A 24881-nucleotide genomic window follows, 5' to 3' on the forward strand; every position below is an offset into this window, starting at 1 on the left:
TATACGTACGGGTCCCTGATAGCTGGACAGATATGTACAATGGTAAAGAAGGCATATGGAATGCTTACCTGCATTGGGCAATGTATTTAACCAAGAGCAGGTATAGATGGATCTATATAAGACACAGGTTGAGCCACAGTTAGAGTTTTGTGTGCAGTTCTGGTCACCACTTTACAAGAAGGACATTATTGTCCTCAGGAGGCTTCAGAGGTGATTTACAAGAACGTTGCCAGAGTTTGAAACTTGCACTTAAGAAGAAAGATTAGATCAGCTGGGATTGTTTTCCCAGTAATACAGGAGGCTGAGGAATAACTTAATTGCAGTGTACAAATTAATGAGAGTTAGGGTAGAATAGAGAAGACTTTTTCCCCTCAGCAGAAAGGTTAATTAACAAGGAGAGCAGTTTTAAGGTAATTGGTAGAAAGATTAGAGGGGATATGGAGAAAGAATTTTTCACTCAGATTTGTGCCTACAATTCACTGCCCGTTTGGTGGTCGAGGTGGAAACCCTCCTTTAGTTTATTTAAAAAGAATCCGGACCTGCACCTAAAGGACTGGAACCCACAAAACTATGAGCCAGATGTTGGAAAGTTGATTTTGAATGGGCAACTAGTTTTTTCAGCCAGTGCCACATGATGGGCTGAATGGTCTCTTTTCTATACCTTAACTTGTCTATAGCTCTATAGTTCTAATGCTTGATCTTGAGATGAGTTTCTGTCCTCATTTCCACGCCATCCCTAAGACCAAATTTAGATCATCTACTAATTTTACCCCTGTATTGGCTGATCTGCTGTTGAAACTTTCATTCATATATTCATTACTTCCAGACTTTGCTATGCCAACTCGCTTCTGCTGCTCTCCCATATTTTACCCTGCATAATGTCATTAAAGACTGTGGCGCCAAGAGTTTAGCATATACCAAGCCACATTGCTCTGTATTACCCTGCGCTCACTGACCTATAAGACCATAAAACCATAAGGCATAGGAGTGGAAATAAGGCCATTCGGCCCATCAAGTCCACTCCGCCATTTAAATCATGGCTGATGGGCATTTCAACTCCACTTCCCTGCACTCTCCCCGTAGCCCTTGATTCCTTCTGAGATCAAGAATTTGTCGATCTCTGCCTTGAAGGCATCTAACATTCCGGCCGCCACTGCACTCCATGGCAATGAATTCCACAAGCCCACCACTCTCTGGCTGAAGAAATGTCGTCTCATATCTGTTTTAAATTTACCCCCACTAATTTTAAGGCTGTGCCCACGGATCCTAGTCTCCCCGCCTAACAGAAACAACTTCCCAGCGTCCACCCCTTCTAAACTATACATTATCTTGTAAGTTTCTATTAGATCTCCCCTCAACCTTCTGAACTCTAATGAGTACAATCCCAGGATCCTTAGCCATTCATCGTACGTTAAACCTACCATTCCAGGGATTGTCCGCGTGAATCTCTGCTGGACACGCTCCAGGGCTAATAAGTCCTTCCTGAGGTGTGAGGCCCAAAATTGGGCACAGTATTCTAAATGGGGTCTAACTAGAGCTTTATAAAGTCTCAGAAGCACATCGCTGCTTTTACTTTCCAACCCTCTTGAGATAAATGACAACATTACATTCGCTTTCTTAATCACGGACTCTACCTGCAAGTTAACTTTTAGAGAATCCTGGACCAACACTCCCAGATCCCTTTGCACTTCTGATTTGCGAATTTTCTCACCGTTTAGAAAATAGTCCATGCCAGTATTCTTTTTTCCAAAGTGCAAAACCTCACATTTGCTCACACCGAATTTCATCAGCCATTTTCTGGACCACTCTCCTAAACTGACCTATATTGGCTCCTGGTCAGAAACATCTTGGAATTGTCAACATTATCTTTTAATGCCTCCTGTCCTTCATCCCTTCCGATCTTGGTTTCTCCTCTAGCTCCACTACCCTTAAAAATATCTCTACTCATCTAATTCTGATCCCTTGAGCAAGCATTCTTTTATATTTTTCTTCTATTGGTGGTCGCACCTGCAATTCCTAGGTCCTAAGTTCTGATTTAATATCTTTGAGTGGCTCAGTGCCGTATTTCGTTTCATAATGCTGCTGTGAAGTGTATTTTAAAGTCGCTATACAAATATAAATAGTTGTTGTTAAATAGCCCCTGATCTGGAAATTATCAGGAAATTATGAATCCCGTCGCATCATTTAAAACAAAAATTATCTGACGGTTAACCTCATTCTTCTCTACCCATTTTTATAGACGTATGTTAACCTGCTGCATTTTCCTTTCATTTACAAAAGTAACCACTACATATTGAGGGTACTTCACTGGATATTAGGTCCCTTGGGACAGTTCTGAGGGGTTGATTGCTGGATGATGCATGACTGCAAGATTTTGTTCTGGGGGAGGGAGGTTGAAATGTTAGCATCATTTTGAGTGCACAGTTGTGGGACTTTGAGAGAAGTTTTGTTTGGAGTGCTCAATGAAAAAGGAAAATGCAGGTGAGGGTGATGGAATGAGAAGTTGGAGGTGCAGGGTCAGGGTGGCTCCTTTAAGCGGGATGATTGACGGGGTTCTTGCAGTGTTTGTCTAGATTAATCCAGTCCGCCCTCGCTCCCGTGCTCGAGCAGGGACACGAGCCTTGGAGCTTCAAGAATCCGGAGGAGGGGAAGGTACAGTGTTTATATCAAAATCTCCAGCCCTTCAACTCTTCACCCGCTTGTTTTTTTGATGCCACCCTCATTTCTCTTGAGCAGGAAGGGAGCGGGTCTGTGTGTGTGCGGTTTATTTTATATTGTGCGTGTGTAGAGTTGGTTTTCTCTTTTATTTCTGTTTGGGGCGCTCGCTATCACAATGCTAGATCGGCGGGTTTTCTCGTCTCTCTCTCTTTGCTAGAACCGTCTCCAGCGCTCCGCCTAGACAGAGACAAAAACCCACACAAGATAGGCACTCGAGCGAGGGCCGGAAACAATTGTAAAGGTGGAGAAGGAGGGAGGGAATATAAATATGAAATTGTTGAGGTGGAAGTTGGCGCTGGCGTGTGTTTTCTGGAGCAGCAGTGTTGCTGTTCTCTGTGCGTGTGTGTTACTCTTTGTTCAGGGTAAATCTAGAGCAGGCTTGGCTTTGTTCCATTACAGCACTAGGCCCAAAAAGGCTGCAGTCTGGCTCCATTTACCAACACATTACAAATGATGACTCCCCCATTTGTATTTCACAGGTTCGTTTTTCTTTCGCTTTAAGAATTATTCGTGTAGTAACTTTACTAAAGAATTTCGTTATGTTTTCGACTTACAGGACTGTTGGTATTCGGAATTGATATCCTAAATTGAACTCTCTTCTCTTTCTTCCACCTCCCACCCCCAACCATGCCCTGATATTTCACAACAGATGCTGGATGAGTTATTTAAAGTACCACTGTACTGATTTGTACGTGTTATTTTTAGTTCGTCAGTCTTACTGCAAGTTCGTTCCTGATGAATTTTAAAATGGTCGTGTGCTGCGAATTAATTCTTTTAATTGTGCTGGAGTGTTTTGTGGATAGCAGAACACTACTTCATGTACATGTTCAATTTTTGCACGTGTATAACTTCAATCATGTCCCTTTATTAACTCCTGTAGTTTAGCTTTAGTTATTGTATTAGGCAATGAAATGACAAGTGTTTCTTCACGTACTTTTACATAGGGCACTTCTTACCTAGTTAGTCATATGGAGCAAAATGAAGAACATTAAAGAATGGTGCTTTTAAGCACAAATTGATGCAGTAAGTTAAATACAAATATAACTTGAAATGTAGTGCAGATGTTCTACAAATAACAATTATGTTGTAGTACCCAGTAATTTCTATTAATGATATTGAGGGAAAATTATTTATTCCCTATCTTAATCTCAAGCGAATGCAAAAACTTTGTTTGTAAAATATTTGACTTTTGTGATAACTGTGTGCCTTCATTAATACTTTATCTACAAAGTTACAGAAGCTACTGTGAACTCGTAAAAAATGGAGACTCAACAATGAGTAAATTAAAATGCCCTTATAAAATAGTGCAGATTACAGCAGTGATGACTTAATCAACACTAATGCTTTTTAAACACAACTTCATACTCATTTCCAATATCTCATCCATGCTGTGGAAAGAAGCATACCTTCTCTTATTTGGAGTGGCATATAATATTAGTTTCTTTTCTGTCAGGTGAGTGCATTACATGATCTTGCGTGATGCAGAGATTTTACATTGGTGTTTTTTTTAAATCAGAAAAAGCAAGTGAAATGTGAAGCAGTCCAAAGAACATAGAGAATTGAAACAAGGAAGACCTTTTTTGTCAGAGTGGGAGGGAATGAGAAGGAATGGGACTAATGTTCTGTCCTACAGGGTGATTCTGACCTGGTTCTGTCAGAATGGGAGACAGTAGTTCATCAATATTACTTTGATCATTCATCAGATAATGTCCTTCATCAGAAGGGACACTGTTTTAAAAATATACTTTTGTTATTTTGCATCACAAATTTTGGTAAAAATCCTGTTTTAGTTCTGACTGTGCTTTGAGGTCTATAAGGAATAATGTTTGAGTTAAAATGAGATCCGATAGCAGTGTTAAACTCTTCTTGGTAGAAGTACCAAAGGAATTGAATTGTTCCAATTTTGATTATTGCTAAATTCTCAAGATATTCTCTTTCAAATGTACCTCATTCTAGAAGTATAGAAACCTAACTTGAACGGTTTTTATTTTTTAATCCCTAATTGATGCGATTCCATGAATTTGCAACTATTTAGGAGGGGAAAAAAAACTACATGCATCGCATTTAATTTTTGTAGCTCCTACCAGGGATAACTTGAGAAGAGAAAAAGTGTGTATATATAGAATATGAAGAAACAATTCATTTCAGCCATGCAGCCCATACTGCATGTGAGCTGTTTTCTCATTCTGTGAATCTCACCTCATGCGTGTTATGTTAAAACATCAAAAGTCTGTAGATAGGGCTAAGTATTTTTGCATACACAGATGTCGTGAACAATGGAGTCTAAAATTTTGGCACTTCTGATTTTGAAGCCACGTTGACTTGGCTTTATTTCCTTCCCTAACACATTTACATGACATTCCTTTTTTTAGAAGGTTCAAGATTCCATATTTATAATATATGAATTTTTAACCCCACCCATGCCCGTACTGGCTTTAGCATTCAAAATGGCCATCTGCCCTTTCTGCACAAAGAAACAAATCCCAGAGAGTCTGCAAATCTGTCACAGTTGGTACTGTAGCCCGAGTGGATGCATGATTGCTGTTTGGACCCATCTGTCAAATGGCCTGATCTGCAACAATGAAAAATCAAAGTCAAGACTGGGTCAATAGATAATGACTTATTTTTGGTGCCTTCTTAAGTGCTTAGAGAATGTTTGCATGATTGAGATTGTGCTGTGCAATGCAATCCTAATTTTTTTTAAAGATGATATTTCCATTAGCTGTAACAAAGGCTCTTTTGTCCTAGATGATCAAAGGTTAACAGTTGCTTGTGTGAAATGGGTTCATTTTGTCAATTGAAAATAGCAATGAGGGTGCATATTGTACAAATCCTGATTAGAAATTTGTATCACTATCTGAAGCTAAAAATATCAAGTTTGTCGTGTATCAGGGTCACATCTTCAATCTGATTTACCTCCTAGCTGAGAAATCTCCAAAGATCATAAGCTCAGCTGCAACCATATCAACGTTATAACCATCAATTGTTATTATTCAGTCCTTGGGCTATGGTGTCATGACAACTCCATGTTTGAAAAGGGTGTTAATAGAGCCATCAATTTACAAATCTTGGATGGAATTATGTATTATTTTAAATTCAAAGTTGTTGAAGGAAAAATTTTTAGCAAACATAAGTCTTCTGGAGGCAGCTTTAAAAAATAAGGCAACTGGGTTTTATACTTGTCGGAACTGATAAAATCAAAATGGTTAATTTTATTAAAATCTGAGAACATAACGCAAATAATGGGTAAAGAGGTTTAAAACTGAGAAATGGGCAGTATTAAAATATCTCTAGAGAAAGAGTGTGGGTTTATATTGTAATATCAAGTGCAGAATGCAGCATCTGTTGGAAATTTGAATTAAGAATTGAAATTAAAAAAAACAGTGCTAGCAGATTTTTAAAAATGATTGTAATGATGAATAGAAGCTTTGTAATTGTAATTTTTTGTACAAAGTGCAATTTTGGAGTCTTCTGTTCTGAGTGTTACCTTTTTATGTGAATAAATATATTGCGAACTGGCTCACTGACATTTTAACAAAACCTGAGCCACCTCCTAAACAAGGGGCCATTGGAAAGGTTTTAAGAAGTTTTGATTAGAACTCAAGTTTGGAGTTAGCTAAAAGCCTGAAAAATGGTAAGACAAAGGAAAGGCTAATGTTTGAGTTGCTGGAAAGGAATGAGTTAAATTAGATGGCTTTCAATGAGCATATGTTTGATAATGTTCTGCAGAGAAGAAAGTTTGGGTGAGGGGAAATGCCTGGTCATGCTCATTGTCATCCCTGTTCTTCCGTCCACAAAAGCTGAGGTACACACAGCAAACAATCCACTTCAGAAAGGATGTCTTCATCTGATGCATCTTTTGACTCAGGATAATCCCTGAGAGGCACTCCTCCAATAAGTGCTGCACATGAAGCTCCTGTGTGATATTGTGGATTGTTCTTAGCATTGACATAATTTATTAAGCCACTGTTCATCATGTTGATGCATGTTAACACAGAGGAGACCTTGCCATTTTCCTTACCAGTGACACTCTGGTACAGTGTTCAGAGTTTTTAGGATTTTCATGTTGCACTTTCAAGCCTTCTTGAAATGAGCTTTGAATGTCCAACTGATCAGGTGCCAGTTATTACTATTAATAAAACTAAATGTGTAATGGTGAAAGATTGGAAGTAATGTACGTGCGTGTGATGTTCAAAAGATGATAAGCTTTTTCTTGTAGCCTGCCATGGAATACAAGTCGTGTTTGGAGTTTCTCCTAGCGCAGTATGATTTGGTTGTTTTTAGAGATGAATTGTTGAGGGATTGGGAATGGTATTTGGTACAAGAGGAAATTCCTGAAGACACCTTAAGATGCAGAGGAGGAGGTGGGAATCCCATTGTGATGAAGTGATGTTGACACCAATAATGTTAACTAAATGAAGGAATAAAGTTGGAACCATTTGAGAGAGCTTTACTTTTAGAAAATAAAACCATCTGAAGAAGTCAAAGAAATGGGATTTTTATTGCCGCTTTGAGAAAGACGTAGAAGGTATAATTTGTTATGGAGGGACTTGCGGGTATGAATAATGAGATTGTGTAAACCTCACCTCCTCCTGTTGATGGATGTTAATGATTTCATATGGGGGTCAGAAGGACGGTAGACAAAGTCAGCTTTACAGTGCAGAAGAAACCTTTCAACCCATCAGATCTGTTTCAGCCTATCTACGCTAATCACAACTTCCAGCACTTGGCCTATAGCCTTGACTGTTATGACACTCAGGTGCTCGTCCACATACTCTATTTTTAGAGAGAGTGAGTTCTCTTGCCTCTGCTACCTTCACAGACAGTGAATTCCATATTTCCACCTCCCTCTAAGTGGGGTGGGGGGGAGGGGGAAGAGGAAGGAGAAGAATCTTGTCCTCAAACCACCTCTAAACCTCCTGCACATCATCTTAAAGTTAAACCTTCTTCGTTTATTGACTATTCAGCTAAAAGAATCAACTGCTCCTATCCAAGATAATAAAATGTGAGGCTGGATGAACACAGCAGGCCAAGCAGCATCTTAGGAGCACAAAAGCTGACCTTTCGGGCCTAGACCCGAAAGGTCAGCTTTTGTGCTCCTAAGATGCTGCTTGGCGTGCCGTGTTCATCCAGCTCTACACTTTGTTATCTTGGTGCCACTTTGAAATGTTTTTACCTTTTTTAAGTTGGGATGGTCTCAAAAATCAGCATAATCCTTTTGTTAACAGGGCATTTATTCATAGAATTGAAGTCAAAATAACTTCATGTTCTCTCTTTAGTACCACAGCTTTGAGTTTCCATTAAATCTCATTGTAATTAGGTGACTAGTGTGACCCAGTTCTGAGGGAAAGGATCGATGGTGCTACATCTTAACACAATAACTCATTTGATCTTTTATCTTGGAGCAAATTACTGCAGATGAAGGATTCTTTGCTGAAAACAAAAAATGCTGGAAATCATAACGGTTCAGGCAGCAGCCATGGAGAAACGGAGCAAGCTAACGTGTCAAATCTAGATAATATTTTCATCAGAGCCGACATGAAGTGTGTGGTGGATGCAACGTTTGTGCTGTAGTGGGGGGAATAGAGTTGGAGCAAAAATAAAGTTGCAGGAAAAGCACAGCAGGTCTGGCAGCATCTATGAGGGAGAAAACAGAGTTAACGTTTTGGGTCTGGTGACCCTTCCTCAGAACTGATAGAGTTGGAGTGCTGGGGAGGAAAGGTTGCTGACAGTGCAATGATATATCTAATTGCCAAACGGGAAAGAACAGTCCCACTGGAGTGGGGGAAGGGAGTGAGGACATGGTGACAGAGAATGAAATGAGTAAAGCCAAAAGAAAAGGAAGGAATGGGAGTGGATTCAGATTCTGAAGGTGCTGTATTCAATATTAGGTCCAGAAGGTTGTGAGGTTCCTAGTCTGAACATGAAATGTTGTTTTTCCTGTGATTCACTGGAGCATTGCAGCATGTGTTTAAAATGATATCTTGGAATTGGTCCAAAAGATGTGGGGAAATAGAAACAACTATTTATGTTTTCTCACTTAAATATGAAATACATGATAAATGTTTTGGCGAGGTATGAGAAACCTAGATGAAACCATCAGTCATACCCTCTTTCCACATTCAAAAAAAATACTAAACTCTGGCATCAAGGCATCTTTCAAGACTCCTATTTGTAAAGTAATTGAAATGCAAACATGAAATCTAGGAAATAATTTTTTGTCAATACAGAATAGAAGAAGGTCATGTAGCTCTTCAGCCAAATCTGCCCTTGAGGAATCCAGTTAGCCCCTTGCCATTACTCTATTCTTGTAGCGCTGCAAGCTTATTTCCCTCCTGCCTTTCCAATTTCACTTTGAAATTATTCTGTTTTGATTTTTAACATTCTCTTTCTTGATTAACACTGATGCAAAATATCTTTAGTATTCTAGCCCTGCTGTATCCAATCTTTTTTTTTGTCCCTTGTACATACCACCTCATCTCTTACTATCTGCTTATTATTGACATGCAGGTTAAAGATTTTGATGTTTCCTTCTTTATGTTGACTGCCATTTGATTCTGTCCTTGCCAGTCTGCATTTTTTTTTCCCTTACAAATTTTTGCAGTTGGTTGGATTCTCACTTTAAGAATTGACTTGCTTTGCATCATACACCCTTTCTATTTCATCATATTCCCCATTTTGTTTTTCATCCAAGGAGCCCTGGTTTTGGTTTCCCAACCTTTTCAGCCTTGTAGTATATTTAGCCTGAAACATCTCCTTGAAGAGTGCTCTGTTCTTTCACAGTTTTTTGTTTAGTCTTTGGTTCCATCTTATTGTAGCCACACCCTATCATCAAATTGAGCTTGGAATCCTTCCAATTTCAGAAGTTCTATTTTAGGTTGTTTCTTATTCATCTCCATTATAAATATAAATCTTGGTCAATCATACACAGTACCTGCTTCAACTCAACGAAATAAGTGACCGTCATTTGCTACCTTGAGATAATCAGAGTCAACTTGTCTAATTCAAAATATAAAGTCTGGCAGTTAACTGTCAATTAGCATGGATGGGTGCATTTTCTATGGCAGTGTCTTTCTCTTAATCAGAGTCCACTTACCAACCAAACAGCATTGTTCTCTCGTGCAGTACAGAAGGGAGGGTTTAAGATTCTGGGGCATGGGCATCAGTTCCAGGGAAAAATGTAGTAGTACAAGCTGGATAGGTTGCACCTGGGCAGGTTGGGAACTGATTTCCAAAGATTTGCTATTGCAGTTGGGAAGGGTTTAAATTTAAAATGGCAGGGGAATGGGGATCTATGCATGGAGACAAAAGAGAGGGAGACTGAGGCAAAAACAAATGACAGATGGGAAATAAGAAAGGTGCTAGGCAGAGAATTCAAGGCAAGAATCAAACAGGGCCACAGTCAAAATAATGCGAATAGTTCTAAAAATGTTAAAAAGACAAGCCTTTAGGTCTTGTATCTCAACACAGCATTCATATGGATGAATTAGACCAAGCAAATATAAATGGATGTAATATAGTTGGGGTTACAGAGACATACCCTCAGGATGACCAGGGATGGGTTTCCAAGGATTTTCAGTTTTTAGGACGAATAGCCAAAAAGGGAAAGGTGAGATGGCATTGTTGGTTAGAGAGTGACATTAAAGGAAACATCCTTCCTCACGTTTGCTTTGATGAAGTGGAATCTGTATAGATAGAGCTTAGAGACATCAAGGGGACAGAAAACTGTAGTGGACATTGTAGAAAGACCCCTGGCAGTGTAGTGGTAATGTTAGGGAAGATATTTTAAACAGGAAATTAGATGCTAGCAATAAAGATAGACCAGTAATTGTGGCGACTTTTAAATCTGCATATGATTGGGCAAATCAAATCAGTCGCAAAAACATAAGAGGAAGAATTTCTCAGGTGTGGACAAGATGATTTTCTTGTCCTATATGTTAAATAACTAACTAAAGAATAGGCCATCCTAAACTGGGTATTGTGTAATGAGAAGGAAAGACCTGACTATCTGGCTGTGAGATAACCAAGTGTGGAGCTGGATGAACACAGCAGGCCAAGCAGCATCTTAAGAGCACAAAAGCGAGGACTGGGGAAGCGTGACCATAATAAAATTCCTGATTTAAGGTGGAGAGTGACGTTGTTGATTCTGAGACTAAAGTCCTGAACCTAAATAAAGGAATCAAGTGGTATGAGCTGCAAGCTGATTATGATCATTTTAGGAATGTTGCTTAAAGCTATCATGGTGGATAGGCAATGACAGATATTTAGAGTGCTCTGAAGGAACTGCTACACATTTTTTTTTTCCTCTGTCTGGCAGAGAAACAATATGGAAAAGATGGCCTGACTATGGCTAATGAGGGAGAGCATTACATTTGTGAAAGTGGCATATAAATTGGCCAAAAAAGCAGCATGATTAGGAACACTAAGATTTCAACAAAGGAGGACGAAGGGATCAATTTAAGAAGAGGAAAATAGAGTACAACGTAACCTTGGGAACATAAAACTTTTTATAAAAGCTTCTATAGCTATGTGAAGAGAAGACATAATGAAGACCAATGTAGTCACTTACAGTCAGAAATGAGAAGTTCGCAGTGGAAAACAGAGATGACAGACCAATTCAGTACATACTTTGGACATACCTTTTGCAAAGAATGACAAAAGTCCCAAAAATGCCAGGGAACGTAGGAGGTAGTGAGAGGTAGGAACTAAAGGAAATGGTGTTGTGGAAATTGTTGGGATTATTGGCTGACAAATCACCAGGATCCTATTAAATAACATCATAGAACACTTCAGGTAGTAGCCCTAGGAATGGTCAAAATGTGGTGTTAAATGAGTTGGATAAAAAGATTAGAATTAAAGGACAGAATTTCCCTTTCAGGCAATATTTGAACCTCTCCAGGGACACACTCACGGTTTCAGTGGCCTGTGGAATGGCAGAAGGAATTCAGTGCAGATAAAGGCAAGGTTTTGCATTTTGGTTAGACAAAACAAGGCAGGGCTTACACAGTTAATAGGGTCTGGGGAGCACAGGTATGTAGTTCCTTGAAAGTGGTGTCACAGGTAGATGAGGTGGTGAAAAGTGCATTTGGTACACTTGCCTTCATTGATCAGAGCATTGAGTACAGCAGTAGAGACGTCATGTTACGGCTGTACAAAACATTGGTAAGGCCACGTTTGGAATACTGTGTACAATTTTTGTTGCCCACTGTAGGAAGGATATTATTAAAATTGGAAAGCGTGCAAAAAAATTACAAGGATATTACTGAGATTGGAAGGTTCAAGTTGTAAGGAGAAGCTGGATAGGTTGGGACTTTTCCCTGGAGCATAGGAGGCTTAGAGGTTTATAAAATCGTGGGGGCCCACGATCAGGTGAATATTCAAGGTCCTTTTTTCCCCTGAGATAGAGAAGCCCAAAACTAGAAGGCTTAGGTTTAATGTGAGACAGGAAGAATTTAAAAGGGACCTGAGGGGCAACCTTTCACACAAAGGTTGAGCATATATGGGACCAACTGCCAAAGGAAGTGATAAAGGTCGGTACAATTATAACAGTTAACATTTGAATAGTTACTTGGATAGGAATGGTTTAGAGGGATTTGAGGCAAATAAGACAGTTCAGTTTAGGAAACCTGGTCAGCATGGACAAGTTGGGCCGAAGGGTCTGTTTCTGTGCTGTACAACTATGACTCAGAATCTGGCTATAAATTCTACCAGCATCATAAATTGCACATACTGCAATCCTTCCTAAACACTGTGGAAACATCTTGAGTCACATCCACTGCAATTTCCCTGTGATCCTTAAAACATCTTAAGTGATGAAAGTACCTTTTGAGATTGGACAACTACAAGAGCTGAAAGAATTGGCGGGAGATTAGTTTGCTCAAAACAGGCGGAGTATTAATTCAATCTATCTGAATATCAGTTTGCCCAGTGCTTGAGGCTGAACTTGAGAGCCATGTAGTCTTAGTGTTAATCCTCAAGAGCCCTGAAACTATGACTTACTACAAAAGCTAAAGTATTTATGAAGAAGCTCTGAATTACATTGTAAAAAGCTAAATGAGAAGCAACTTGATGCATGTTATTCCTGTTAAGAATTAATGAAGTGGTGATTTTCAGAACTGACTAAATAGCAGATGTCAAAACTGCAAGTTATATTTTGTCTAAGAAACTGATTAAATGTGATTGCAGATTGAGATTTGATTCATTTGGTTTACTTCCTTGCATCTATTTTGTATCAAATTATTATAATCAATCCAATTTTACTCCATTTGAAATAAAAGCAAAAGTACTACAGGTGTTGGATAAACTGAGCAGGCCTGCCAGATTCTGTGGAGAGTGTGAATTTTGAGTTGAACGTGACTCTTTGGAACTCACAGCGGCTTAGATTCAACTCCATCTTAACTCTGTTTTATCTGTCCTCACATGCTGCCTGACCTGCGAGTGTTTTCAGCACTTTATCTGTTTTTATTTCAACTCGATTGAAATTCTGCTTCGCAATGACCGGTTTCATAGCAAGAAACTGGGAGCCTTTTTAAAATACCTGTGAACAGGTCTGAAAGACACAACCAGATCAGGTAGAGATGGTGTTCTACAAAAGGGCATAAGATTTCTCCTTTTGTTCCCCACTAGAGCAAGGTCTTAACATGATCTAATTAAAACTTCACATTTCACATGGATGTTTAATGTACAGGGTTATGCTTCCAAATTGTTAAAGACACAGTTGTTTACCTAATATCCTGTTTGTGTCCTGCATAGTTTTCAGGGCTAGTGTTAAGACATTATTAACATCGTTAACAAAATGTTAGGTCATGATTCTTTACTGAAAGTCATGGCATGGTCCATTGTATCACTTTTTCTTTTTGATTTTAGTGGGAAGTATGTATTCCATTTATTTGTAATGTACTAGGTATTCTGAAATGAGATTTGAGTTTGTACAGAAGCTGGTACAATCTGCTGCTTTAAAATGTTTCAGGCAAACCAGATACCAGATAAACCTGCTTTTGAGAGAATTCTTCAATGAGAAGTTAAAATGGAAATGTTAAAGAATCATCCAATGCCTCAAGTCACTTTTTTTTTTGTTTTGCTTGTTTGGTTGGTTAGCAGTGATGTTGTGCTGGACTGTATTTAAATGTTTGTTAGGCCATGGTTAGAGTATTGAATAGGTCTGGAATTCACATTATAAGAGGGGTGTGATTGCAGAGGAGATTTATTTGTTACGATAGATTGGACAGACGTTTGTTTGTTTGTTTTTCCCCTATTGGTACAGAGGAGACTGTTGAGACCATAATTGAAATGTATAAAGTAAAAAGACATAGATGGGAGATATTCTTTCCCCTAGGTAAAGGGATCAATGACCTGGGGGTGGAGTTTTTCTCGGATGTGATGACTTTTTTTTCACTGGGACAGTGGTACAGGGAGAATCCCTCAGACCCTTTAAATTTCAAGATGTAGACTTGAAATACCGAAGCATAGAAGGTCAAGTGCTGGAAAATGGGTTCAGAATAGTTAGGTGTTTTTGATGAGTGCAGATTTGATGGGCTTAAGGGGCCTTTGTTTTTGAGCTGTAGCCATCTCTGTCTCTGACGACCTATTTGGGATGAGGACAAGAATGATCAAATTTTGTTAACTTTTTTGTTTGCAGTGTGTGAAATAAATGCTGGATTATGATATTTAAAAGTGGTGAGCTTTTTATAAACAATTGTCCTTGGAATGGAGGTGACACTGCCAGGGCTGTAATCATTGACTGTCTCGAACTGCTAGACTGCTTTCCCAAATTACTGTAATTTTGTGATGGTTTTCTTAATTTCTTTAAGATTTGGAATGAAGGAACAGATGCTTGATCCATGTTAGAGTGCTGTATGACTTGAAGAACTTGCAGATGATAATGTCCATATGATGATGATCCTGTGGTCCTTCTTCTGGGAGACTGTTGCTGGTAAAGGCAGTGAAATTAAGTTTGCATCTTAATAAATAGTGCTTGCTGTAGTCAGAGTACCAGCAATGGATGTTTTCAGTTATGGGGCATTAATCTCAGACCACTTGATCTTTTTATAATATTTTAATATTATATTCATGACTCGAGTGTTGTAGTTGATGGAAAAGTATTGAGGCATTGAGCTTCACCCTGCTGCTGATTATCGCTAATCCTGTTCAGTTCTAGTTGGTAGTGACAGCCAACAGGAATGTTGGTGATGGAGTTCTGGTAACAGTGCTTATATTAAAGATTTGTGTGTGGTGGACAAGGGAGGAAGGATGAGAGGTTAACAGGCTTAATATTGTTACCATTTATAATGTTGCCTGCCACATAGCTAGAATGTAGATGCTGTTTAGGTCCTGGCATAAGCTGATTTGTGCTTCTATGTTGTCAGAAAGGAGTTGTGAATGGAACTGAATGTTGTAGACCTGTCACTCATTAGCGTGGCATAGAAGAAAAGGTAAATGTGGCAGTTCAAAATAGTTCACCAAGATTTGTTTTCATTGTCCAGAGAAACTGATTTACCTTAGTTGCAATTAATAGCTTCTAGCAATAATGAACAACCGTTGTATATGCTGGGAATGGTGCCAGCGCCTGAATGGTGTTTCCATTGACTTCCATTTTCCTAGGGTTTACTGGTGCTGTAGTCTTTAACTTGATATCCTCAGTCAGGGAGTTTGATAATGCCTCTGCTGATGCATGTCCAAAGTCAAGGCAAGTTAAGAGCTTGAGTGACTTTGATGGATCCTGAAATAACTTTTGGCGCACAGTGTCGTGGTGTGACCTGATAGCACTATTGATTACTAATGCTTTACTTTTAATTTGTGATGAGGTAATTGATGAAGTGATAAATTGCAGGTTCAGAGCTTTTCTTTAAATATGACAAAAAGATTTTCCACGTTATTAGCCGATGCCCGGTTTTTGGCAAAGAGGACTGCTAGATCTGGTACACAGATCTTCGCTGCAGCTGGGATCTCGACCTTTGCGTGCCAGTCTACTCCGATATGTCTTAATGCTACCACTGAGTGACAGAAACTGGTTGGATGTTGAAATTTGTTATGATGGAGGCTTCAGCAAGAGACCGTGCACAACTGGTTCTGCTTGCTGTTGCTCAAAGCTACTTTCAAACATCCTTGGTGTCTGTCTGACTCAAAGGTAGCATTCTAGCCTCTGTTTCAGAAAGCCTCTCTCAGTGCCAGAGTACATGAAAACAATGCTTACTAAACAGGTGGTGTTCATATTTTAATCCAAGACCCTGCCTGCTCATTCACGTGAATATCAAAGATTCCATGACACTTTTTTTAAATAAACTATATAAGCTGCATTTGCTTTAATGAATTATGGGGTACAGATATACTTGTTTCTTTTAAAAACAAATGGCAAACACTCTGTCTATTCTTTGAAAGCTATTGCATAAATGGATAATGAATTCAATGAGACACTGTGCTTTGACTCAGAACCTGAGGTGCAGTTTCATCGGCTGAGGTATCCAGAAGGAAGCTATGACTATTATCCATACGTAAAGCTAGACCTTGGTAAGGGAGAGAAGTAGAGTTCCTTGAGGCAGTATCTGTCGTTTCTCTCTTCTCTTCTCTCCCCCCCCCCCCCCCCCCCCCCCCCCCCCCCCCCCCCCCCCCCCCCCCCCCAACCAAATCATCCTGAGCTACTGCTTCAATGACTTTCCCTCTATCATAAAGTCAGGTGTGGATGTTCACTTGAAGAGCAACGTTCAGCATCATTCACAGCTCCTAATACTGGAGCAGTCCATTTCAAAATGCAAGGATCTGGACAGTATCCAGTTTTTGGCTAACAAGTGGCAAGTTACATTGTTTGACACTTCTGTGGCACAAATATCCATCTCCATCGAGACAAAATCTAATCATCACCTTTCTAACATTTCAAAGGCAGTGCCATTAGTGATATCCCCATTATCAACATTCTGGGAGTTAGCATTTTTCAGAAACTGAACTGAACTGTACAAACTATATAAGTACAGAGGCTACAAAAGCAGGTAACTAGGAATCTTGCGGCAAACAATTTACTGTCTAGTCCACCATCTTCAAGACACAAGTCAGGAGTATTTTGGACTACATCTCAGTTATCTGGATGGGTGCCGCTCTAACAACACTCGAGACATCATCTAGGACAGAGGAGCCGGCTTGATAGGTCCACATGTATTCTGCTACGTGCCCTCCAGTACTGACACACACAGTACCAATATGGTGTACCATTTATCTATGAAATGCACTATAGAAATGCACCAAGTCTCTCTCAAACAGCACGTAGTAAGACAGGGACACAGACACTGGCAATAACAAAACCTGTAAGTTCCAAACCACTCCCTATCCTGTCTTGGAAATATATCGTTGGTTCTTTTAGGTGTCGATGGGTCAAATTCCTGGAATTCTTTCCCTAACAGCATTGTAGGTCTGTTCGCACCAGTGGCCTGCAGCGGTTCAAGAAGGCAGTTCACTGCTTCCATATTGAGGGTAACTAGGAATTGGCAGTAAATTCTGGCTTGGTCAACAATGCCCACATCCCATGCATTATTGTTTTTCAAAAAGTGAACAGTTAAGAACGGGATTCTCTCTCTTTCAATATTACGTAAGTATGGTATGCTTTAATCTCAATTCTTTTCACTAAAACAAATTTCAGGTAATACAATCCTGTGCATGCACGTTTTTGACAGTTATACCACCAGATCAGTTAAGGAGGAAAGATAATTGAATTTATTCAGGCACAGCTTCTGAAACTTTCTGAACACCTTGTCCCTGATCCCTAGGTTAAAGGGAGGAGTTTAGATGCTTTGTGAGGGCCTGCCAATTTTAAAGAAGTATCGGCATAGTCTGGTAGATGACAGATTAATGTATGATGCAGCATAAACCAGAAGGAAAATGTTAGGAAAAGTTTTAATTTTTAAAAGTGGAATTTTGCACAAAGTAAAAATGAACTTTCATGTATATCAACCCCTTCTCTCTTTCCCCATGTTGATTTCCAAATATTTTGTAGTCACTTGAGTATTTCACATTCATATGAGCATACAAATTAGGAGCAAAAAATGGTCTTCTGGTTCATCTAGTGACAAAACTTGTGGAATCCAAGTTTTAAGTGTTAATTGATGTGCAAGTTTATGAATTTCAATGCAAATTTGAAATTTATTATGGACCAGACCAAAACCCCTCAATGTATCGAGATGATATTCATTTCACGTGCAGTTTGACCACACTACCAGGCTTGAAGCAAAACACTATAGACAAAATGCAACCACAAGAAAGCAGAATTGGAATAATTTAGCAGAATAATAGATTATGTAACTAGTAAACAGGGACTGATCCAATACTGTAACATCCCCTAAACACCCCCCCCCCCCCCCCCCCCCCCCCCCAGGCAAAAGCAAATTTGTTAAAGTAGATTGTCTCATATGAAATTCTCCAGTCCAGGAGGAAAGAACATAAAGGGAGAACCATGTGGGTGGGTGTGTGTGCATACGTGCACACGTACATGCATGAATGTATGGCTGTAGCTGGGGTCAGTGCATAGTGGCATCCAAGCCCCACTGGTGACTGAACGCTGCATTATCGTCCTGGTTCTATGGGACCTTGACCTTACCCCTTCATGCTGTTTCTATTGTTCCAATGTGTTAGAAAAAAACCCATGGCCCCTCAAGCTGTTTATTGGTTTGGAACAGATTGCTTGTTGCCTCTGTTTCAACCTCTGCATTCTTTTTTTCAAAAAAAAGGACAAAATACACCCCTTCAAGCCATAGAATCATCGCATAAACTCAGTTTGAAAAGACTCATCAGCTACTGAAAGTGGACAAATGTAAAAATATTCAGTCTCTCAGGCAGTGTTAGTATCTCTACCTCTGAGCTGAAAGTTCTGCATTCAAGTTCCACTTGACCCTAGAGGTGTTAAAACATGCCCAACTTGATTTAGTGTTTATTTTAAAAGTACGCTCTACAACAAGCACAACATTTTGTCCTTTTGCACTTATTTAACAAACAGATAACATAATAAAATATTTTCTGCAGTAGTATGACTTGTTTTTCTTTTTAATCTTCGTAATTTAGATATGAATTTGCTGTAAATATGCAAATACTTTCAGGGACCTGCATACACAATTTTTGTAAACTTGGGTTAACTACCCACCTCTTCAGTTTTAAAAAAAGCAGAACCCTGAATGACATTCCATATGGTTTAATGAAATGCATAAAACTTTGCAATCTTTGTAATTACATTCAGAGACAAAAGCATGACATTTCAAAACACTTCAGTGAAACGTTGTAACTATTACAAGTTCAAGCGTCACTGCCATCTTACATACAGCAAACTCCCACAAAAAGCTTGAAGATTAGTTCAACTGATGGTAATTTTTGAGAAGAAAGGTTAGCCAAAATGCTAGATTTCTCTGCTTTTACTTATGCCAAAGGATTTTTAATGTCTACCTGAACCACCAAAACTGAGAAAGTAGGCTTGGTTTAACATCTTACCTGAAGAATGGTAGTTATGTTTCTGGTAAAGATCCATCAGTTGCAGTAAGAGGTGTTCAAATTGCGGGCAGTGAGTCATGTGTTGTCCGAGTCCTGGCAAAATGTATTGTTAAAGTCCAATGTTTTGTGTACTCAATATTTCCCAACCATTGACTCAATATGGAAATTTGGAGAAGGCTGTTATTACTGTTGTTTCAGTTATACTAGACATTCAGATATGACACTAGCCATTTGGATTTCTGAATTGTGTCAGAAATTGTAACTAAATACGGATATGTATTTTAAACTTTGGCCTCAAAATTCCCTAATATTCACCTATGTGGCCACAAAGATGAAATAAAATACTCTGACTATTTGTTGTTTACCTAAAATGGGACTTAAACTGATACTCCTGGTTCCATTTTTAACTCTGATTTTTTATTTTATAATGAATTACTTTTGTTTTTCCTTTTTTGTTTTCTAGATTTGGAAACATGGCTCCGACTTCTGATGTGCTTCATTTTAAGTTTCCAAGCTATGGAGATTCCATGTTGCAGAAAATGAATTTGTTGAGGCAGCAAAAGCGATTCTGTGATGTCACAATCCGAATCAACAACGTGGCCTTCCTAGGGCATAAAATAATTTTTGCTGCGTGCTCTCCCTTTTTGAGAGACCAGTTTTTGTTAAATGATTCAAAAGATGTCAGGATTTCACTTCTCCAGAGTTCAGAGGTTGGAGCACAGATACTTTTGTCCTGTTACAGTGGTATCCTAGAGTTTCCTGTTAAGGAATTGGTAAATTACTTAACTGCTGCAAGCTATCTTCAGATGGGCCACATTGTAGAAAGGTGCACACAGGCCCTTTCTAAATATATTGAGCCAAAGTTGTTGTCAGAAGATCATGCGCACAACATAGGTGAAAGCAGCACTTCTTCTACATTTCCTGAAACTTCAGAGAGACCACAAGAAAGCCCTCCACCTGATTCTGAAAAACACAAAATGGAAGATCTTATTGAAACGAGGGATGTCTCTGATTGTGAAACTGATTCAGAGGACAGCAACATTCGTATTGTTAAAGTGGAATCTCTGACCAGTGATATTCAAGAGAGTGAGAATAGTGATAGTTTGAGCCATCTCTCAAATAATTTCAGCAATAGTGTGGAAAGAGCTGTTGCAAATTCTCCAGAATCCCAGTACTCTCTCATCAATTCAACTGTTGATTCAAGAAACAATAAAGTGGTGGATAGTTGCCTAGAGAATTTTGTAGGCGATCCACCCAGATTGTCAGAAGTTGTCAATGGTACAAGTTTTATGCTGGCAGCCAATGAGTTTGAGTTGCAAGGTTTGAGTAGTTTTCCAAATGAGGAAATAGCTGCTGCAGGTGGGTTTTTATTCAAGCGTAACAGGGGCACAAAACTGTTCGCAAACAAAACTATGTACACTAATCATTTTAAAATGCAAGACAAATGGCTTCAGAAGCCCCACCATTGTAATACATGTGGAAAAATCTTTCAGCACCTTGAAAACTTTATTAGTCACCTGAAAACACACAAACTTTTCCTATGTCTGCGCTGCGGCAAGATTTTCACACAGAAAAGCAATCTGACGCGGCACATCCGTGTACACACAGGAATCAAACCTTACCAGTGCACAATTTGTGGAAAGACATTCACTCAAAAATGTTCTTTGCAGGATCACCTGAATCTCCATAGTGGTGACAGACCACACAAGTGTAACTACTGTGATGTGGGCTTTGCACATAAGCCCGCACTCAGGCGGCACCTCAAAGAACAGCATGGAAAAAAATGTGTGGATAATGTCACTGAAGGAAGCATTCAAGAAATTACTCTGGAAGTAGACACTATTGAATGACTGCAGTATTGCTGAATTTGATCTAATATCTTGTTAGAAGGTCAACTGAACTTCATTGGCCAGGCAGTAAATCTAAACTTTTTGAAAAGGGTGATAGAAACAATGCACCAAATCAATATTATAATGGTATTTCATTAGTGGGTTAGTAAATATGCAGAGCACTGCACTTGGAAGAAATGTTCTGTAGATTTCAATTCAACTGATGAAAGAGCATTTTGAACTAACCATTTTAATTGTTGTTTGATAACTGTCTCTAATTTAAAAGATGCAGTTCTGTACTTTTAAACTGTTAGAATTAACTGTGTTCCACAGGCCACTTAATAGGTGGCATATGTCCTGTTTCTTACAGAAGTATGTTTTAAAACAAAGACACTAACTCTCTTTTTGCATGTAGGCAATAGAGTGTATCTGGTTAATGAACTGTTTGTCCAGGACTAATATCCAAATTATAAAACTATGCCTTATGATTTTGTTTAAAAATGGAAACAGGAATAGGCTGTTCAGCCCCTTTTTTTTTGAGCCTTCTCCTTTGTTCAGTCAGATCATGGCTGATTCATACCTCAATTCCATTTTCAACTTTGTTCAATTTTCTTAGATATCCTGACCCAATAGCAGTCTATTGGTCTTGGTCTTAAATTCCAAATGAACCACTCTTCTGCTAAATAGGAGTTCCAGATTTTCACTGTTTTGTGGAGAAAAAAGGTGCTTCCTAACTTAAGCTGTAAATTGCTCAGCTGTAATGTCAAGATTGTTACACCCGTCTATACTGATTCCCTTGCCAAAGGAAATGACTCTATGAATTTACCATGTCTTAGATCCCCTTATTTTAAACACCCCAAAGCACGTTGCTTAAACTTTTTTCCTTTGTTTTTCACTGAACTTTTCTTTGAAATTATGCTGTTGTTTTAAAATCTACTTCCAAATGGTCAGGGCACTGCTCTTTCCATTTGGTCCAGTTTCCTTGACTCTTGTTTGCAGATTTGTACCTATAAAACATGCTATTTGGGGAAACCTAGGTGATGATTAGTAGGCAAGAATATGTAATTGTTTCTTTGGCATATATCTACCATTTTAAATTTGTTTTTCTAAGAGTAGTAATTTCTTATATTGGAACTTGATCTTGCTACAATTGCTACACTAGTAATTCGTCAGCAGTGACCTAGCATCGGCTGCATTACCTGAGTGTCTGAAAATTCAGTTGAGAAGAATTTTGTGCTATATGATGTTATCATGGACATTGGCTTAAATGATTAAGCACATTACTTCTTGTTTTGTGTTTTAACAGTCATATGTTTAATTTCTGACCAAAGCACTTAAATTTTGTTTGGCTATTCTTTTTTGAAGTTTCTAACATCTGTGAATAATGGTCTATTCCTTGAGGGCATTAGAGAATTGTACAAAACTGATCTGAAGGACAGGGGGTTATTAGAGGCATTATTGCATGATTTATGTCTTAATTGAAAGTTTGGATTTTTGATTTTTCCAAACGTAATAAAATTAGACTATTTTGGAATTTATCCCAATTCCCATTCCTCTCAGGCCCTAAAAGAAACTTAAAGCTTAATTTTTTTTAAATGAAATGATGATGCTGTTCCTAAAGCCAGCACTGGCTGTAAAAATAGCACATAAGCTCTTAGTGATGACATCATGGGAACTTAATCTGCATATTTGAAGAGGACCTTACTGGCCTTGGGCAATTTGCCACATGAGGAAGGGAAATCTCTAAATGTTCTGCTCTTTTTTCAAATGCCCCAACCTGGTTTCTGTCAGAAGGGAGCAGCTAGAATTAAGCCCTTGGTCTTGGAAGAGATGCTGAGAACTTCACCGTCTTCATAGTGGATCTGAAAGAATAATTTCTCACTAATTTTCTCCCTTCTTGTCCTGCAGAGTTTACTCCATTGAGGTACATTTTGCAGTCTTACCAGGCACCCTCTAATATTTGGCTGTGTTTGTATGCCATGGCAATGAGCTTAAATTCATAAGTGACTCCAGTCTTGTCTTGTAATCTAATGTTCACATAGGAATTGGTAGATAGTGATCAGTAGTAGAAGCTGTGACATGTTTTCTTTTTGCCCCATTGCATCTAACATAGATGTGAAAGAATTATTAATTTTCTACGTGCATTGACTTGGTAATTTAAAAAGATATTTCATTGGCAATTCCATCACACAGAATAAATGTTAGATTCTGGCCTTGCTGCATTTGAAGTCTGCCAGGATTGGAACCATGTAAGCCACTATTAAGCCCGGGTTTCTCAATAGTACCTTTTTTATTCTGAACTAAAAGATATGCCACATAAGCTCATGCCAGTCATAGTGTCTCAATGCATACTGATGTTAAATTTTCTAGACAATACAATGTTAGGGATTTTTACTTCATGCCTGTCAGACCTCCCTCTCTAAGGGCTGATCTGTCTTGATTTGAAGTTTTAGATTCCGAACCACTGTGCTGCTGTATCTTTCGTGTGTGCTTATGTCTATTTAATAGAATGATTGATTAACAATTTCAAGGGTGCTTAGTAAGTAAGGTACTCTTATTAGGAATAAATACTAAAATGGAAATTGTCAAAGCCAAAAAAATTCTTCATTTGACTGAATCTACTTTGCTCTTAGTTGTAAGCAGTGATGTTTGTTGTTTTAAATGTGGGTTTTGAATGCTTGAGTTTGACATTTTTGTGAAGAGACTAGAAATATGTCGGTTGTTGTTTTCGGTAGAGAATGTTATGTTTATGTAATAGAGGTTTGAAATTACGAAGGACTTTGATCGAGTGCAAAAGAAAAAATGGTTTTCACTGATGCCAGGGTCAGTTAACCAGTGGATGCTGGCTTGAGGTAAATGCTGAAGAACCCCGAGCAGAGTGAGCTGAGAAGAGGAAGTTAGATTGGTTTTTGTAGTAACTTGTGGCACCGCACTCCAGAATGTGCAGTCTAAAAGGGTGATAGCAGATTCAAAAGTAACTTTCAAAGGGGGATTGGTTAAATATCCACTTGAAAGGGAAACGTTTGCAAGGCTATCTGGACAGAAGAGCGAACCAATTGGATATTCCTCCCGCCCCCGAAAGAGCCAGAACAGCTTTGTTTTATTAGGAAAACAAGAACTTCCCTGAAATGAATAAATAATGTATACATTATACAAAAGGTTATAGAGAGAGCATCATTCCAAATGAAAACCTAAAAAGTAGAGACCATCAAAACATGATGCTCACCAAGAAATCAAATAGACTCCTTTATTCAGTGATGATAATGTAGAACCTGTTACTTAATCATTTGGATGCCTTTTTAAAAGGAAGCAAGAGAGAAGATGATTCTACTGATGCAGAGTATATGAAGAATGAGAAAAGGCTCAGGAGGAGCAAGGTGATGACATTGGGCTGTGAATGGCTTGTGTGCTGTAATTTTTTTTGTGTGGCTTTTGATTAACCATACCCAGGAAATGTATCCAGTTGACTCTGATATTCAGGTATATACCATAAAATTTCAAAACATCTTAACTTAGCTACTTTGTAACATTCATTTTGCTATTGCTCTTATACACTCTCCTGCTCACTTGAAAATGAGACACACAAAACACATCCAGGTTTTCAGTTGTTGAGTTCCTCAATAATCTTAGCACAGCTTTCATAAATCAGTGGTCTATTGCTACTCCTCCTGATATGCTTGAATGATTTAAGCAGTCCTAAAAATAATTTCAAGACCTATAGTTTTCCACGGTTTGTGCTGTTTATTCCCCCAAGGTAACTTACTTAATCAGCCAAAACAGTGTAAAATATTATAAATTTCAAGCAGAAATTACTTCCAGTACAGTTTTGGCTTTATGCAGTCTTTCTTTTGTGCTAGTTTTGGGGGGAAAAAA

General features: G+C 38.7%; 1 protein-coding gene across 2 annotated transcripts; it reads left to right on the forward strand.

Annotated features, from left to right (window-relative positions):
* Positions 1–2542: 2542 nt before the first annotated feature.
* Positions 2543–24881, forward strand: zbtb26 (zinc finger and BTB domain containing 26). Of its 2 annotated transcripts, none has more exons than XM_048558672.2 (2): positions 2543–2652; positions 19643–24881. In XM_048558672.2, the coding sequence occupies exon 2, from the start codon at positions 19653–19655 to the stop codon at positions 21027–21029; it is 1377 nt and encodes a 458-aa protein (XP_048414629.1). In that variant the 5' UTR covers positions 2543–2652; positions 19643–19652; the 3' UTR covers positions 21030–24881. The 2 variants fall into 2 exon arrangements, with proteins under 2 accessions (XP_048414629.1, XP_048414628.1); XM_048558671.2 differs by lacking the exon at positions 2543–2652 and adding an exon at positions 2693–3197.

The sequence above is a fragment of the Stegostoma tigrinum genome, chromosome 29 (assembly GCF_030684315.1).
Source record: "Stegostoma tigrinum isolate sSteTig4 chromosome 29, sSteTig4.hap1, whole genome shotgun sequence".
Classification (NCBI taxonomy): domain Eukaryota; kingdom Metazoa; phylum Chordata; class Chondrichthyes; order Orectolobiformes; family Stegostomatidae; genus Stegostoma; species Stegostoma tigrinum.